Source organism: Parasteatoda tepidariorum, chromosome 2 (assembly GCF_982258835.1).
Source record: "Parasteatoda tepidariorum strain Cologne lab strain chromosome 2, Ptep-v5.0, whole genome shotgun sequence".
Lineage (NCBI taxonomy): Eukaryota > Metazoa > Arthropoda > Arachnida > Araneae > Theridiidae > Parasteatoda > Parasteatoda tepidariorum.
In genome coordinates, this window is record NC_141756.1 from 110,408,669 (window position 1) to 110,427,798 (window position 19,130).

At 29.4% G+C, this 19,130-nt stretch overlaps 1 protein-coding gene across 4 annotated transcripts in view; it reads right to left on the minus strand.

The window, feature by feature from the left end:
• Window positions 1-10,247, minus strand: part of LOC107441322 (uncharacterized) — a 55,778-nt gene extending 45,531 nt beyond the window's left edge. Inside the window, exons 1-5 of one of the 4 annotated variants that reach the window (XM_087158034.1) lie at window positions 9,956-10,247; window positions 7,051-7,149; window positions 4,780-5,080; window positions 4,571-4,701; window positions 3,286-3,379 (exon numbers count right to left, since the gene is read on the minus strand). In XM_087158034.1, coding sequence (XP_087014160.1) covers window positions 3,286-3,379; window positions 4,571-4,701; window positions 4,780-5,080; window positions 7,051-7,149; window positions 9,956-10,051 — 721 coding nt within the window. In that variant the 5' untranslated portion in view covers window positions 10,052-10,247. Of the gene's footprint in view, window positions 1-3,285; window positions 3,380-4,570; window positions 4,702-4,779; window positions 5,081-7,050; window positions 7,150-9,907 lie in introns of all 4 variants that reach the window. The other 3 variants (XM_087158036.1, XM_087158035.1, XM_087158037.1) reach the window with 3 other exon arrangements.
• Window positions 10,248-19,130: the final 8,883 nt, after the last annotated feature.

Here is a 19,130-nt window from a genome sequence, read left to right on the forward strand (position 1 = left end):
AATGTGCAGATACAAAGAATAAAATACTATTAATGAATGAAACAAAATGTCTAGAACAAAGTAAAAAAATGAAAAATTGACTAGCAATCAAAAGTACAATTACCATCAATAACTACCAAATAACAAACAAAATCATGAAGTAACATCAGCAAAACTCTAGCACTAGTATCTTTCTACAGGATACTTTTAATAACAAACATAGATGTTACTAATTTAAAACAACAGAAGCGTATTTACAAAAAAAAAATTATATAAATAAATAAACAAAAAACTAGATATTTTTTTTATTTGAACATGGAATAATTTTTTATTTTAATATCATGGGTGATATTCTCGAAATTTGAGGGGGGGTGTGCACAAATTATTTTCTTCGTATTTTGTTAATAATTATCCCAATAAAGAAAATTAAAAATCATGAAATTCATAGTAGTAATTGCCAAAAATTGTTTCATTACGAGATTCAGTTGTTGTAATAAATAATATCGTATAAAAAATAACCGCCTCTCTTTCCTGAAAAGATAAAATGTCAAGAATTTAACAATGGTCGCTATGGAAATATTTAAATATAAGTCTAAAAAATTCCGAAGACCTGTCGGAAAATGTGTAAATACAAAGAATAAACTACTATTAATGAATGAAATAAATGTAGAACGAATTTGAAGAATGAACAATTGTCTGGAAATCAAAAATACAATTACAAAATCGCGTGAATCGGACTCCTTAAATGTATGTTTCGCTTAGAGATTAGGTTGTTGTAATAAATAATATCGTATAAAAAATACCGGATTTAAAACTATGGAAAAATCAATAGCAATAACTGCCAAAAATTCCATAGAATCATTGCCTTAAAAAGTAAATACCCAAATGCATGATTCGAATTTTCCATATTGTTTGAAATAGATCGGGATATTTAAAATCAACATGAAAATCAATAACTTGCGAAAATACAATCGAAAAATAACATCGACTTACGATATTATCGGCATAAATTGAGTGCATCAAAAAGTGATTATCTAAATGCATGATTACGTGCAAATTTCTGTCGAAAAGAAAAGTAAAATGTTTTACTTTTCAAAAGAAAACCTTTCTGCAAGAAGGATCTGCTACAAAGTTGACGTATGTGTGATTCAATCTCGGGGAATTCAATTGTAGGAAAATCTCATTGAATTCCCAAAATTAATTTGTTAGGGGAAAGGCCATGAAGTTAATTCATTACGCAAAAATGAAGGATAACTTTTGACACGTTATAGTACCACAAACTGGCTTAACATGTCTTTGGAAATATGCCTTACCTTTAGCGAGTGAAAATTTTTTTGTATATACATAAATTTTAGATAGAGATTTAATATCAAACATTGATATTCTCGATATTTAATATCATATTCTCTTTTTAAAACATACCTATATGTAAAATATACAGGCTCATAACATCGTTATTAGAATTATTTTCACAAAAAGCACAACTTATTAAGGAGATCATGTTTATTTTCTCTCCTAAATGTTTTAAATATATTTATTCAATTCAGTATTATTAAGTTAAAATACAGAAAATCATTAACACCCAATAAATTAAAATATTGTCAATACTCAAAAAGAAGGAGGGGAATTATAATATGTCAACATAACTACAATTAAGAAATTAGACTTACGTGCTCTAATATAAATCTTAAAAACTTGATTATCTTTATAAAATAGTCTTATTTTCTTGTTTAAAACGTTCTATGAATCAATATCACATGGAATTTCGATATATTTTTCAAATCAAAAAATACAATTCGAAGCGTTAGTTAACTCTGAAATAAAAAATTTAAATATTTACTTCAAATATGCGCAACTTAACTGCACTCTTTAACACCAGTTGAATAAATTATTTCTAACTAACTAGAATTGGGGTTTTATTATTATAAATACTTTCTTACTCCACCTTAACCAAGTTTTAATTTTGAAGTAGGATATTTTTATAAATAAAACTAATTAATTTAGTTATTTAGTAAGTTATCTATTTTCAAATTAACTATCTAATAAATTCCATAATATATAAACTAACTAAATTTAATTTCTTTCAGCTATGACAAAAATGAATACTGAATACTATCTGTTTAAAATATTCATGATACATTACTCAATTATTCATTGAAAAATATGTCTTTCTAACATATTCACTTGGGTCACAAATTAAAAGGATCAAATGAAAGATATTTATCTATAACCAGGTAAAGAAAATACTAGAATCACGTTTTTCATACTCACATTTATTATAAATCAAAATTGAAAACATTAAGCAACGATATACTATTTAAGTATTTATACAGACAATAGACAATAAAATTACAGATTTTTCTTTAAAAAGATTTTTTTTTGAAATTTGAAAAAAAAAAAACTTGCATTAAAAAAAAGTTGGGTTTTAACTGATTAAATTTTGTTTATAATGATATTGAATATTACAGAAAAAGTTTCTATAAATATATTTTAAATCTGATAGAATTACCTAGAAACATGCAAAAATACATTTTTATTAACATATTACAGCTGATCATGATACATTTTACTGAGGAGACACATTACATAACCAATCAAAATTCCAGATTTTACTAAAATATTTTATTTGTGATTAAATAAGAAAATTGTTAAACAAAATAAGTGTAAATCAGCAATTTCACTAACAAAAATACAAAATATTTAAAAATAATTAAAATATTTTATTACTAACATTTTACGTCAAAAATAATAAATAATTAACAATGGCAATTAACATGATAATTGCAACCGATCACGATACTGAAATCTCCCGATCACATTACCTAATAAAATTTTCTTCAAAATATTTGTTTCTAAATGGTAGGGTTTAATAATTTGCTTATTTATTTATTTTTAAATTAACCTTAAAAAGCTGAAACAAAAATAAATTTTAATAAAATAGTTTTCTAAATTAAAAGTGGGGATTACTGGATATGTGTTGTTGTGCAAGCAGCTTTTGAACAAAAACATTATTTTGAAAAATAATAAAGCATAACAATTCTTTTAGCAGGCATTGCTTTGTCGGGCCATAACTTTAAATTTCGATAACAGTGGCCTCCACATCGTTATGAAACAACATCGGATACGCTTACACTTTTTTGTGGTCTAATTATATTATTTTAAAACAACATCAGAACGAGAAAGCTATTGAAAATAATTAAGCAACGCATTTAAAGTACACATTTAGTATTTCATGCACGTGCAAAAATAAAAAAATCATCTTGACACAAATAAAGAAATGGATCAAATCACGAATAAATTTCATACCTTTGCCATTATACACCGGCCATCGAACTGCAACAGGCGGCATTTGATCAATGGTTTTAGGATTGTTTTCGTCCATTCTAGGAAATCGATCTTTCTAAAGTGCGGAAGAATTATTTCTATACTCAATTTTATAACTCAAACAAAACTGAAAAAAAAGTAGTATGCAAAGAACTAAAGTATTACAACCTCGATGCAAGAGTGCTTAGAACCAAATTTAAGCCGTGTATGGGATTGAAAATAACAATTGAACATGTATGCAAAGTTGCAATAATTAACAGTAGAACTTCGCGGGATCGTTTCTCATGGGACCATTAAGTGAACGATAGATACGGGAAAATATTGAATACGAGTGAACATATAACTACAACGAATGATAAGTAATAAAGAAGTTATGGACTTAAAAATTAATAAATTTACGATACGTAGTAAAGAAATCATGTTCTTAATGGAAAAATATTTATTGTGCAAAAGAAAGACAAGTAAACACATTTATTTACATAAAATGTGGAGAAATTTTAGTTTGAACACTTTCTTTTCTTTTCAACACAAAAATAAATTTTCGACTTTTCTCTAAGTGTGAATACAGAAAGTTTCTTAATCTTTCAAGGGCTCCAAATATCGGTATCATTTTGCTCATCTTCAGTTTCTGCTACCATTTTCTCAACTGACATCAACACAACTTTTCTCAACTCAAGTTTCTGCATCAACTGAATAATTAGAGATCAGACGTGATGTTTGAGGTGTTTCCCCCAAAATGTAATAAATCCACCAAGAGTAAATGTTTTTCTTCTCAAAAAGTAGAACGAAATAAGTCTTGCGTCGGTGAAATTTTTTACGATAGGCGGGGAAACTGAAATTTAGTTTAAAACAATCAAACAAAAGGTGCTTTTGAATTACGGCTTTTGAATTATTTAATTTATTATATGGTGTTTAAAACATTGAAAATACATACATTGATTACACTTCATGTGTTTATTATAGGAATTAAAATGTAAGCATTTAAGCAGTTTTTAATATTTCAGTATTCCCTAATTTTGTAAAAGTTGGCATATTTTTACATAAAGTTACAATTAATGAATTTACCAAATATATTGTTCTTAGTCTGGCATGTTTTGGCTATTTAAAACTTTACAGAATAGGACACACACAAATTTGATGATGATTAAAAATATAATGCAATGATATTGCGATTCTTTCTCTAAAATTCCTGCGCTCACACAACAAAAATATTTCAGATACTTTAGTTGAAAAATAACACTAGAACAAAACAAAATAAACAATATACTTTGTCTTTAATGGCATCTAGGTTTGGCAAGTTCTGGGGTTTTGCTAAGGACGATGGCTGGCATTGTAATTGAAGAAGAAAATCCCTATCATATCGTTTATTTCCCTCTTTATTTACAGGCCTCCATCGATCTATAATGAAACACATGGTTTATAAACATATGATTTCAAATTGCAAAGGATAATTAGCATCAAAAGAATCACACACACCTTCTTTGTAGCTATATTTTAGTTTGTTTGATTGTTTAGTTTCATTCTGTACTGGATCATCTACATTTTCTTTATCTTCATTTTCAGTTGTAGGGGAAACTGAAGATGAATCACTCTGCTGTTTAACTCGGGAGATATCACTCAGAGGTGAATTGCCAGAGAGTATTTCCCCAGGTTGAGGAATAGTAGTACTAAGTAATTCACTATCTACAATTGCAGGAGTTATAGGAGATAGAGGCTGCTCACCTGCCTGACTTTGAGGGACTACTGGAGCAGTTGAAACTGACACTGCGACAACCTCCTGAAATAAGAACAAATCTAGTCAAAAATAGTCAGACACTAATAAATAGAGATTCATCAAGTGTTTATCATGCGTTGAAAATCATGCGTATCGTATTGCTGAGGTAAAATAACCTACAAAGAAAATCTAAAAACTAGTTTTTTCAAAACACCTAAAATAGAGTTACTTTCAGAATCTTTAACGTAAGTAGTTTGTAGCAATTTTGTTTCAAGTTTATTATTAGCTCATCAAGTTCTTTAGAATCAGGCAATGTATAATTTTTCTCACAAAGGTACTGAGACAGATTTTGTTAGGATACCCCAATAATTAAGTTGGTCAATTTTGTTTATCTCTATTAAACCTCCACCATTTCTTATGATATTCAGCAAAATAATAATAATAACAACCTTTAGGGAGCTTAACAAATCTTAGGATAGAACACAATATTGTAAAGCAATACATTCTCTTAGCTTAAGTTTCTCCCTGTATGTATTAAGAAAATGATTATCAAGAACATATTTAATTAGACCTATTTGCATTACAAACTTACATTTATTAACCCCTAAAAATGATATTTTACCCACTTCATTGAATTTATAAGTACGATTTATTTGTTCCATTCATTTTAAAAATTATCTTGCCCAAGCAATATTTATATTCGACACGAATATAAATATTGGGGAGATACATTTTGCTGAATATAATCCAGTAGGGATTTTACAGAATAAATAAATTGCTTATTAGAATATACAAATAGAAGAATAATTTATCTTTTCTATAAGTTATGCTTAAGCAAGTTACTTTTTTATATAGAAAATGGACATAAATGTATGCAGTGCATCTGCTACATTTTAGATTTTCAAATTCATGACTTTCCATGACTAATTCCAAGCATTTTCATGACTTAACGAAGTTGCTATTTTCTCCTACAAAAACACAACAGTAAATTTTAAAAAATATTATTATAACATAAATTGAAATGATAGGTATAACCAAAACTGCTATATTCTGCATCTTCATAGTTATAGATTTTAAAGTTGAAAAGCAGAGTAAAGAAAGATTTGAAGCAATGAAATAGCTGAAAAAAATACAAAAGCAAATAATTTTTTTTTCTTTTTTCCTGCAGAATTATATTCTAGAGATACCTTTCTTGTTCATCGAAAAGGAAAGAAATACTCCTGATTATTCTGAATAAAAAGAAAATTCGCCAATGACTGACTTGCTTCAGCCAGAATTTGAAATTAATAAAATAAAAAAAATAAAAGATAACAAAAATTCTGAAATCACAGAAGTTTAAAAGATAATTCCCTCTAGAAATTTGTGAAAGAACACCATAATTTTTAAAGAACATGATAAACATTTTATATTTTAATAAAATATGACTGTGAGTGGGGATTTTGTTTTCAAATTCAGATATTCGGAACACCATAAAATTGGGGGAGGGAGGTAAAATCCATTTTAAAAATTAGATTTTTCGGCGACTTAAATCCATGATTTTCCATGATTTTTTTGTTGAAATCATGACTTTTCATGACAAATTTTGTTCAATACCGAAATTTATGACTTCTCATGACTTTCCAGGTGCGCAGATACCCTATGTGTGATAGCATTATTTATCAACAAAAAAAATTATAAGTTAAAAAAAGTCATTAAATAAAATCTATTATTTAATAAAAATATAATACGTAATATAAAATGTGGACGCAGGCAAACTAAATATCATTTATTAGATAATGCGCTTATCATATCTTATGGCTTTGACTTTTGGGATCGAAACATTTACATTTTTTACAAAACATTCTGAAGTCATTCATGAATAGAAAATTGTGATAACAGTGTAAATTCCAGTAATGTTGACAGCTATTATAAAGAATCGCAATTACCTGAGTGTAAAAAATACATTACATCATGACTCTCCCAGATATTATTTTCCAATTAACTCATACAAAATTTAAAAAAGTTATATTTTGATATGGCATTTCATGACTTACCCCTTTTAAATCTGTAACTTCTTGCAACTTAAATCTCACCTTAGAATTGTTAAAATGTTTGTCTAATATTTTCTGCATTTGTGTAAAATAACCTTCCATCTGAAAAAAAGAGAGACTGTCAAAATATGGCAAAAATATTAAGACAAAAAGTTGAGTTTTTTTTTTCCTTCAAAAAAAAAATACATTCTTAAAATCCATCATTTTTATATTTATATCTAGTTCAGCATATCAAAAATGCAGTTTTGAAATTCATTTATCCAAAATATTTTAAGCAAACAAAAATTTCTTATTATTATCAAGCCCTGGTATTTCAAGCCATCGTGATTACTGGTAATCATAAAGTAAGATTGCAAGAAATCATAACTACAAGTTATCATAAACTGACAACTACAGGTAATCTTAAATTCAAGTAATTGTGATGAATATGATTACAACACGAGTAATCATAATTTCAATTCAATTGTAATCATAATTTCAAGTGGGCTTGATTGCATCGTAATACAGATTGTAGGTAATTGAATACTTTTAAAGCAATGCATAAATCGTATATGTAAATGAATTGTTTAGTTTACTATTGTTTAATTTATTAAATGAAAACTTTTAAACATAGAATTACATACTGAAATACACAAATAAGATGATATTGTGATTACTTCTAATCACAATAAGAAACGAATACGAGTGATTATGATTGAGTAATCAAAATTTGTGATTTCATGATGCTATTACAAGCAATCGCGATTGCAAGTAATTGCGAGTACATGTAATTAAAATATACGATTATAAATAATTACGATTACATACTATATGCTTATTTAGTTTGTACGTACTATGTATGCATGTTTGTACGTGTTAACATATTTTTTTGTGCGTAGAATGAGCGTACGTATACAATTTACAATTTATTAATACAATTTATTAATAAACGAGCAATGCATGTAAGTTCGTACATATGTAGACGCACATATGTATATGTAGTATACGTGCAATCACTCATACATAGATATATTTTAAACTCATTCAATATTTGTACGTACACATGTGCATGTATGTAAATACGCATGCATATAAGATAAATGTATGACTGTATATATTTAAATGGAATGCACCTATGTATGCACAAACGTTATTTGTACATACATTATACGCCCATAATTTTTCATATAATATGCATGTAAACATGTATATACGTTTGTAGTGACAATATATATATATATATATATATATATATATATATATATATATATATATATATATATATATATATATATGAATGTACTTGCTTGCATAAATACGTGTAAATGTACACACACACGCACACAATTGTATATACATGTGCGCGTGCGTGTGCGTGCGTGCGTGCGTGCGTGTGTGTGTGTGTGTGTGTATACATACATATATTTGTATATTGTGCTTACGTGAATACATACATTGAAAATAGTAATCACGATTGCAAGTAATTGATTTCATAGCTGTAATTGCCTGTAAATGATTCCTGTAATCGACTACAAACTCTTTTATGTACGTCTGTATATATATGGGGGAACGTTGTGTAAGCTAACTATCGTATGTAAATTGCTATTACATAGTGCATACGCAAGTATATTGTATGAACATGCATGTTTTACATGTACACATATACGTACGCATTTGTAAGTACGTATGTACATTTTTACATGCACACATATACATTTAATGTGTATACGTACATTATGTACATACGTACTCTATGTGCAACTGTGCACACATACGGAAATTTGCTTACATATTTCGTGTGCATGCATGCATACTAACATACATTGTGTGTCCTACGTATGTATCTACACTTGAACATACAATGTACGTTAGTACGAATATACAATGTATGTAAGCATTTAACTTTCTTTACTTATTCATGCAAGTATTTATGTACAGATCTCGTTCGTGTATATATACGCATAAACATACAGCGTAGTTAAGTGCTCATGTATGTACAACATATTTATGTATTCGCGCAGTAACTATTTTTACAATTATTCCTGAGATTAGGATAGCTGGTAAAAATGGCTTCTTATAATCGTACATATTGATTACATTGATTGTTTAAAATAAAATATCACAGTCACTTGTAACCATACACCAGTTATCGCATCTTGTTGCGATTACAGGTAATCATAATAACTTTTTATCTGAAATCGTTACTCGTAACTTATATAAATAATTACTAGTAGTTTATTACCATGTACTTTTTATTTGTAGTTGTCACAATCGTAGTCAATTAGAGTATTCCGTGCCCATTTTTTGTTGAGCACTGCAATTATTTAGTTATTCTTGACTAATGAATAAAGAATAATGATTGAAAACAATGAATGATTTATTCTTTATTCATTATTCTGAATGACAAATGCCCATCTCTCTATATATAAAGAAACTGTTTTCATATCGATGACTGACCTTAACATATAAATCCTCAAAGATAATGAAGCCAAAAAAGTGTACACATTAATAAATGAAACAATAACGTTTGCCGAAATCTAACAAATCAATATAATGAACTAAACTAAATTGACTTCTAAATGACTTCAAGTTATCTGGCTATAAAACTGGTTTTGTTGCATTTTTATTTTGCCAATAGTTATTTAACATATTTCAACATCGTACATGTTTTTTCTTCACTGAAATATAAACTTTCATTACAGAACACTCTCTATATTGTCTTATAGCTCAATATAGCTGTGGGCACTTGACTAGCTTTTCCAGTAGGATAACTCAGATTGAAAATACGTTATTTTTAAAACTTCAAACTTACTGTTAGTAACAAGAATAATTTTCCTCCTAAATAAAAGCACTGTTCAAAATGAAAACAAAGAACACTTACACTTTATTTCGAACGTTTGACTTTTTGATCGTCTAGTTCATTACCTACCGTTTTTAGTAAGTTACTCAAACACTCAAGTGATTCTTCATCTCCCTGCGAGAGCAAACTCATTATGCGTTCATGCATGGTTGGTTCAGTTAACATTCCAAATTTAGAGAGTTTTCCACCAATAAACCTATAAAGACAATAACTTTAAATTTATCCTTTGATACGTGAAATCCTCCATTTAGAACCAGGAACATTAACAGCAACTATTTACAACTGGGAACTCTGATCTTATCCGTCTTTTATTAAAAAGCGATGCACTGATAAACAAACGAAACTTCAAACTGATAAGAATGTCAAATATGATAAATTCTGTTGATAAAAATAAAAACAGATGTGTCTGATTAATTTTCAGATTGTTGTCGCGCAACTTTAAATTAAAATAAGTTATCGTTATATTTCCTTATAAAATCATTAATTCTTCAAAGCTACCAGTGCATACAAATATAAATCAGTGAGGTTAATTCATTAAACAATTGCGGGTGAAACGGAACTTAATCAGTCGGGCGCTTTAATGGTAAACATCTGAATACTTATAAATTATTTTTAGCATATGGTTAATTCTTATGTGATATATGTGTTTGCTTAATATCATTTTCAGTGTCATATTTTTTCAGGAAACTGTATTCAATAAAAATATTTCAATTTAAAAAAAATTGTTTTTTGAAAGGTTTGTATTATTAATATTAATGCCATACTCATAAATTAATTAAAACTGATTCTAATGCTCTCAGTAAACCGATTTTTATAAAAATTCAGATATCACAGTAAAATAGATTTCAGGAACCGTTCCAACCTTCTACATACACTCCCGGACCAATGAATTCGAAACCTCATTAATATTTTTCGAATCTTTTTCAGAGAACGCAGAACTGAGAGGGGGGGGGGGGGGCAGACTTGATCTCAGTCCCTGACATTTTATAAATGGACACAACGCCTACTAAGATTACAATTTTTCAATGAAAATTTGAGTAATTAAATTTACAATTAAAAAAATAGATAATTTCTTATGTCTGAATTCTACAAAAAAAGCCTCTTTTTCAAGCGAGCTTTAACATTTCCTTGGTGGGAATTGCTACCACAGTTCTCATTCCCCCCGAAAAGGTAATATACGTCCATATTGCTAACTGATAGGAAAATTATTTGTTTCAAACGTCACAGCGGAGAGGAATGAATTGGGAAGCCGGAAGAATTTTAATCTGAGCCCAAATGAGCACAAGATATATTGGCATGTCCAAGAGGTCGTGAGTTTGATACCCGCCTTTGAAGACTTCCCATGTAGTAAATGGTGTCCGAAGCATGTTAAATCTGTCGGGTCACAACGCCCTCTGTGTTCCCATAACAAATCATACTTCTGGGGGTACTGAATTGGAGATGGGTCGTTTTCTGGTTCGGGTCAAAATTAGAATCTGTGGACGAGTAAATGGATGTGTGTAGAGTTGTTATCGACCATGTCTACCGTCATCCACGAAAAGGTACAACAACATAAAATCGAGTTAACATGTCTTATATACCAGGGAACTGTAATTGTAATTTTGTAGTGGTAGATACACTACAGCACTCCCCCACCAGAATTATAGCTGTGATAGAATTCGATGAATGGATACCACTAGTTGATTCATTGCTGTTTTGTCAGAAGCCGGAAGAGCTGTATTAAGATCACCGTGCTTTTGAGTGCCGTATTAAGTTCACGGTCGTGGTTGCTCCTGTGTTGCTTTTAGCAGTCAAGTGAATATGTTATACGTTGTGTGTGATCGAGACTGAGTAGTTACAGCGTGAGGAGGAGGATAATGTCTGACCGCAGCCAGTTATGCTGGACTTCAACTCGTAACAGTGTCTTTATAAGAATATAAATAAAGCATTTCAATTTGAAGTCGTTTTAAAAGCAATAACTCTTCATTTTGGTGTTTGTGACAACAAAACCCGTCTGCTTTACAGGCACTTCAGTGAAAACTGGTTTTCTTTTTAGCCGGAAGACAGCTCATATTCGGGAAGGCATGGATTCCACAAGATTCCGGGATACATTTATATCCAGAACATGCACTCGCTACACAGATCTGTAAATTAAATGGAAGGGTAGATTGTTATAGGTTTTCCAACATGACCCATGCATTTTTATTTGGTTAAGATTCAGATTTTGCTGTGGTTAGAAGTCAGATTAAACCAATCAGACTTCAAACCTGATTCATTGAACCAATTTTGTAAGCTTCTAGTACGATGTACGGTTGTATTATCGTCCATAAAGTATCCGTCACATTCGGAGTAAAAACGTAAAATTCAATGGTGATATTGGTCTGCCAATGTATCCAGGTGTTACCTGGGTTTGTTTATCCTGGAGAAACACCAAGGTCATACCACCAGAACATGTCTCAAATCATGATACTCCCACCTGACCCTCGAACAGCAAGTTCAAACTGGTTGTAACCCAATTTAATTATAGCTTTTCTTAACCTTAGTCTATATAGACTTTAAACCATAAAGTGAAGAACATCGAATTCGCTACATCAATGCGAGGTTAGGCTTAGGTATTGCGTTTAGTATTAATGTCAATGGGTGAAATTGCATACCGATATTTACGATGTTAAAAGAAATTATGGTTCATTTTCATTTATCATAAAAAATGAATTTTGGCTACTTTTTATTCTCGCCAAAAATATGAGGTGAACAAAAGACAGTCTCTGTTAGACAAGAGACATAGTCTTTGATGTAATACGCTTCATTTTTAATGCATTATTACTAAAATATTAAAGCATATATTTCAATTAACAGCATCAATTTCTATTTGTATCAACGTAAAATCAAGACACGAAAATCTTGCTAACGTATAATAACAAAGCACATCGCATTGAATTGCATCATGAAACTCAACGTAGAACAAATGTATGAAAAAATTACATCACAAATAACGCAAATAAATGTAAACATAAATAATGAACTATGATCTTAAATATTCCAAATGACAGACAGTAAAGCAATTGCATTTCGATGAGTTCGGTTTTCATTAAAAATTGATAAGTTTCATTGTATAACAATTATCACTAACACTATAGTGAACCATAATAGACAATTTCTAAAACTTAAACAAATACAAATGGCCTTTAAACTATCCATTTGATAAAGTTAACACAAATGTTCGTAATGAATGCATGCATGTAATCATACTTTAAGTCAAACTCAAATTTTAAATATATATTTAAAATTTTCTTTAACATACCTGTGAGCAGTTTTTCCACTTTTTTTATGTATGAATTTACAACGCTACCGGTGTGATAAATATAGCAAGTGTGCAGTGAATATTTTGTTAACTCGGATAAAAAAGTATTCGGAATACTTCATTTAAAAATTTATTTATTACAGATATCGTCAGCAAACTTTTGTCAAACATTTTTCCGACTTCAAACCAAAGATGTGGAAACAGCAAATTATTTAATTTTATCGTCTGAAAATAAACTAGATGCATTGAGACAAGAAATATCATTGAGTCCATATTCCGAAATGGGAAATGTTATTGTATCATATTTTATTTAAATGAAATATAGTATATATTATAAAACAAGGTTTAATAGTTTTAGTAGTAGTATTTTTTTGACATGGAAATTTTTTCTCTTTGAGTTATACCATATAAATACACTAGTTCACCATATCATTTAACTTAAAAAATACAGTTATTTAGAAATGCAGACATTTTGTAAAATATATAAGAATGTTTTATAACAAAATTTGCATACATTTTTTTTTTACTTACATTTTCGATTTCCTCAAATTGCACTTACATTTTTGTTTAGTATTTGTACTTTTTATTCGATACTTTTCAAAGCGAAAACCTCTAACTCGCAAATTTTGTTCAAAGTTACTCGCCATCGCAACGCTCGAATACGCCATCTAGGAAGAAGACCGGTTCCATGCATTTGACCCTTCCCTCTCCTCCTCTTTACAGTTATATAGTAATGTACTACGATATTTTCCCTTTTCTTTATATTTTTCGAATTTAATTGTTAAAAATATCTTTTTAAACTTCCATGACGCTTTCTTTTAGTAGTATGTTTAATGGAATTTTCAGTTCCATGTAGTTTCCCAACTTAAAATTTTTTAATCTGTTTGAAAATCAAGACATAAACTAACATACTTCCTTCTCTTATGACTCTCCACACGCTAGTGGTGAAAGCATGCGACGTGTAGAGATTCTGCTCTACGCCACCCATAGCATATTTCGATCGCCAATTGTACTCTTACTTTATAAAAGTAATTTTCCCACGCATCCCAGAAAAATGACTAATAACGTATATCAACATGCACGCAATCAAAAGAAAGTGACTGATTTAAGTCTGTTTTCGAAGGCTCCATCGTAATGTGAAATTATGCTTTTTTTGTGATTAATAGTTTTTTTTTTATGACTGCTGTGAGTTTACGACAGTTACTCCTGACTGTTAGGTCAAATTTAGCGTATCTGTAACCTTATTTTGAAAATATGAGGAAAAGCCAGTTTTGTGAAAATGAAAAGCTATTGTGGTCTAATTTTTTAATATTTAAAAACGTGCTCCAATGCTGCATTAACTGAACTCATAAAAAGTTGCAAAAACTGAGAATAAGGCAGTGGTTTTGATAATTTTCATCTAGAAGGGAAAATGTCTCCAAACTGGCGAACTTTTAAAAAGTTTAATAACATTTAAAATATTTAAGTTATTAATTGTCTGTTCTGAAGCGCAAACAGTTCTTCACGGCAAGATTATATATATAGTTTAAAATCATCGCTTTGCTTCAAGTGTAAGGGGCTTAAATTATGTCTTTTATTATTTTCTTTGGCGACAGAGCGTCGAAAAACAGCGAAATGGGTGAAAATTATGATGCTTACAAAAGAACAATAATGCTAGAATTCCGTAAACTCCGTTTTAACTCAACCCGAAACTTCGCCAATGTCGGCTTCAAATTCTGAAACTCGAAGCATTGCACAGCGATAGCTCAGGGGATAGAGCAATGAGGCGAACCGGATTCGAATCCCAGTCGATACGAATTCCGCATTCGGCTTGCACCGACCACAGTGCTGACGTGAAATATCCTCAGCGGTAGATGGATCATGGGTTAGAGTCCCCCTGCCGTAAGGCTAAACGTGGGTGGTTTTCATGGTCTTCTTCTCCATGTAAGGCAAATGCGAATTAGCTCCATCAAAAAATCCTCCAAGAAGGCAAATTTCTCCCAATATTCGATCCAGGAGTTCCCTTGTCTTCTGGATTGGGTTCAAAATTACAAGGCTACGGAGTTGAACATTTAGTCGTAAACCCATAAAATTGGGTCGACTGTTCAACGACGGTTATAAAATAAAAACATAAAACTCGAAGCAGTAATCAGTTTACTTGTTATTGATCAGTGCCTCAATGATTGCCTGAATATATTCAACAATTTCAGTTTTATTTGTAATACTCAAGCTTTGTTACTGTTTTCAATTGACGTGACAGTAAGATGCAAAAATTTTCAATGAATTTATTTCCATGGGGGGGATATTTTATTGCACTTATTATAGTATGGATTTTTGTAACATACGTACATACTGAAAAACTATTTAAAAAAAAAAGATGAGACTTATCTAAGAAATTAAAATACCTTAAATAGAAATTCTAGCTTTATTAATTATATCATTAATCTATTTAAAGTTCATTAACTAAAAAGTTTTATATTAAGTAATAGATTGAATGTTGATAAACTTCCAAGTATTTAAAAAAATTCATTTAAGCAATGTTAAAAAAAGAATTATGAAATTAGCCATAACTATAGTTAATATAACACAATATAGTTATATATAACACAAAATAATAAACTTATTGATTAAAATCTTAAACATAAATCCATGTTCTTAAAATATATTTAATAAAAACAATTGAATTAAAAATAGTTTTACTCTTCTTTAGTTAACAGCTAAATATTAACTATCGCGTTTTTATACAGATATATATATATATATATATATATATATATATATATATATATATATATATATATATATATCCGTCGTTGAACAGCCGACCCAATTTTTAGGTTTACGACTACTACTGTTCAACTCCGTAGCCTTGTAATTTTGGACCAATCCAGAAGACAAGGAAACTCCTGAATCAGTACCCCCAGAGGTATAATTTGTTATGGGAAAATGAAGGACTTTGTGACTCGACAGATTTAACGCGCATCAGTCACCGTTCACTACACTGGGAGTCTTCGGCAGGCGGGGATCTAACCCACAAATTCTTGAACATTGGTCCAGCGTCCTACAGACATCAGATCCAGGCCAAGCCTTGTTTATATGTAGTGTTTCGCTCGCAATAAACAATACAATGAATTTTATATATTTTATAACCTCGTTAAACGACTACCAATGCCCAACTACGTATCCTTGAAATTTTGAACCCAATCCGGAAGAAAATGGAACTGCTGGATCAAGTATTTAATTTTATGATTGCCGTTAAACAGCCGACCCAATTCTGAGTTTACGACTACTAAAAGAAAAAGAATTGACTTGATTGAAAAGAATTGAAAGAAAAAAAAGGATGCAAAATGAGTGAACAATAAAAAAAATACTCGTAATTTTACTCGTTAAAGTAGTATATATCGTTTAAATTCACAATCAAATTAAGTTTTTTTATAAATTTGGGAACACCTATTCTACTTTTTTTTTGTTGTTACTTTCGATTTTCTCAAATAGATTTAAAAAAAACGCCTTATTACGATCCCTGGTTACCCATTGGTCAAATACTTTTTCTTTCTGGATTGACCACAACATTTCAAATCATGGGTTGCAAAAATTGTCTCAATTGATGTTTGTCGTCGGATTTGATTTTCATATCCTGCCTATGTACGTGTTTCAAGACGTCACAAAATACTTTTCCTTCTTCAACATTCATATTTATGTTAAAATCATCGTCAAGCCAGTAATTATGTGCTAATAATAAAAAGAATATGAACATACTTTAAATTATTATTACGTAAATACATCAAAAATACCTGCGAGTGAGAATAAATAGAAAACCTGCAGTAGTCGCCATAGCAACGAATGGAATGACGACACATGCGCACTGTTTACTATTACTTTTTAACACAGTTGAAAATTGTGTGAACGCCATCAAATCCAAATCAAAACCCATGTTGCCAAAGAGTAAAAAAAAATCGAGAACAGAAACTCATTATTTAATGCAAAAAAATTGCAAATCTTAAAATAGTTAAAATAAGAATAGCCCTTTTTGCAAGTCTAATTTCAGCAACACAGTTCCCATCACATAATCGCTTTCAGTCTTTCTGTTTAAGGACTGTGGACAACTTTGATACAAAAATTTAAATTTTCTTTGCAGTATTTTTTTCACATCCATACTTGCATCGAGTGCCGCCCACATCACAAATTTAAAACTTCAGCTGACATTGAGCTTTAACATTCCTGAATCCAGACTTTATCAAAAGGGCACTTATATTAAAAATCACATATTTAAAAGAAATAAGTAAAAAAAATGTTTGTCTAGCACGTAACTAGTTATCGTAATATATAATTTATTTCATTACTTTATAATCCTGAGAACCTTTTTTTCAAAACCCGCACTGTCATTTTGTGTTCATTTTTAGATAGAGTTAGATTGGGTTTCTGAACCTGAAATTCCTTTGACTTACCTAATGAAAGTTTTATAAATAAGTAACTTTTTCTGAAAAGAAAATGAGATCTCAATAAAGTGAGAAGAAGTCCAATAAGCATTTTTCTAGCTTTATTTAATATTTTTATGCACATTCAATAATATACGATACAAAAATCTTTTGTTTTCTTTGAACTAAATATGTAAAAACAAATCTAATTATCGTTTTTCATACTGAAGACCAAAAAAAGGGTAAGAATTACTTTGAACACCACACAGAAACTATTCCCAAACTTAAGTCTTGGACCCAAACACCAACCAGAAGTATAGCACTCCCTTGGCAAAAGTTTTGCTTGTTTTCTGCGACATACCTCTCCAGTACTAATGTCTTCCTGCTAGATACATTAATCAATAATAACAAATGCACATGTTACTGATTAAAGTAACAGAAGCGTCAACTTAAAAAAAAAAGAAAGGCTTTTCGGATAAATAAAAGAATTTTTTTAATCGAATAAGTAATATTTCTTAATTCTAATATTATGGGCGATCTTCTCGCATTTTGTTAGGGGGGAAGCACACTAATTATTTCCTTTTCCCCATTTTGTATATCTTCATCACACTCAAAAATAATAAAAAATCGTGAAATCCGTAGCTGTAATTATCGAAAAAAAGATTGACGGTGAAATCACGCGAATCGAACTCTTCAAAAAAGGATTATTTCTCAATTATACTAAATGTAATAAATGCAATACTAAATGCATGCTTTGATTTTGAGATTTAGTTGCTGCAATAAATAATATCGTATTAAAAATATTAGGATTTTAAAAACTATGTGAAAATCAATAGTAATTACTGCATAAGAAAAAGATAAAATACTCTGCACAACATTGCAGCTATTTAGTTTACAGAAGTTTTTTTTTTTACATTTTGATATCACAATATAAAGTAGAAATACATTTGGCATAGTCTAGAATTAAATTATTTGTAAATGTTTTTAATTCGTAAATGTTTAAAAATTATTTGTAAATGTTAAATTATTCTAAAATTAAATCAGTTACTCATCATTTCATCATCGTGACGGTATGCTGTTAAGTATATGATTATACACTTTTTTATTTTGCCAAAAAAAAAATTACATTAATCACCAGTAGGAACAGTACTGTAATATTTATATATATATATATATATATATATATATATATATATATATATATATATATATATATATATATATATATATATATATATATATATATATATATATATATATATATATATATATATATATATATATATATATATATATATATATATATATATATATATATATATATATATTTACATAGTTCACTTTATTTCTAACATAAAAACAGTATCAAAATTCAAGAGTGGCAAATAGACTTAACAGTTTGGACAAAAAGAATGCCAGGAAACAGTTTAAATAATGTTGTTGACGACAACCTCCCTCTGTGTCGCTACAGAAATAAACAGATGCTTAACTTGAGCAAAATCGCCGAATAAAATAATTAAAGGCATAACCTTGAGACAACATACGCAATTTTAAGAAAAATTAACAA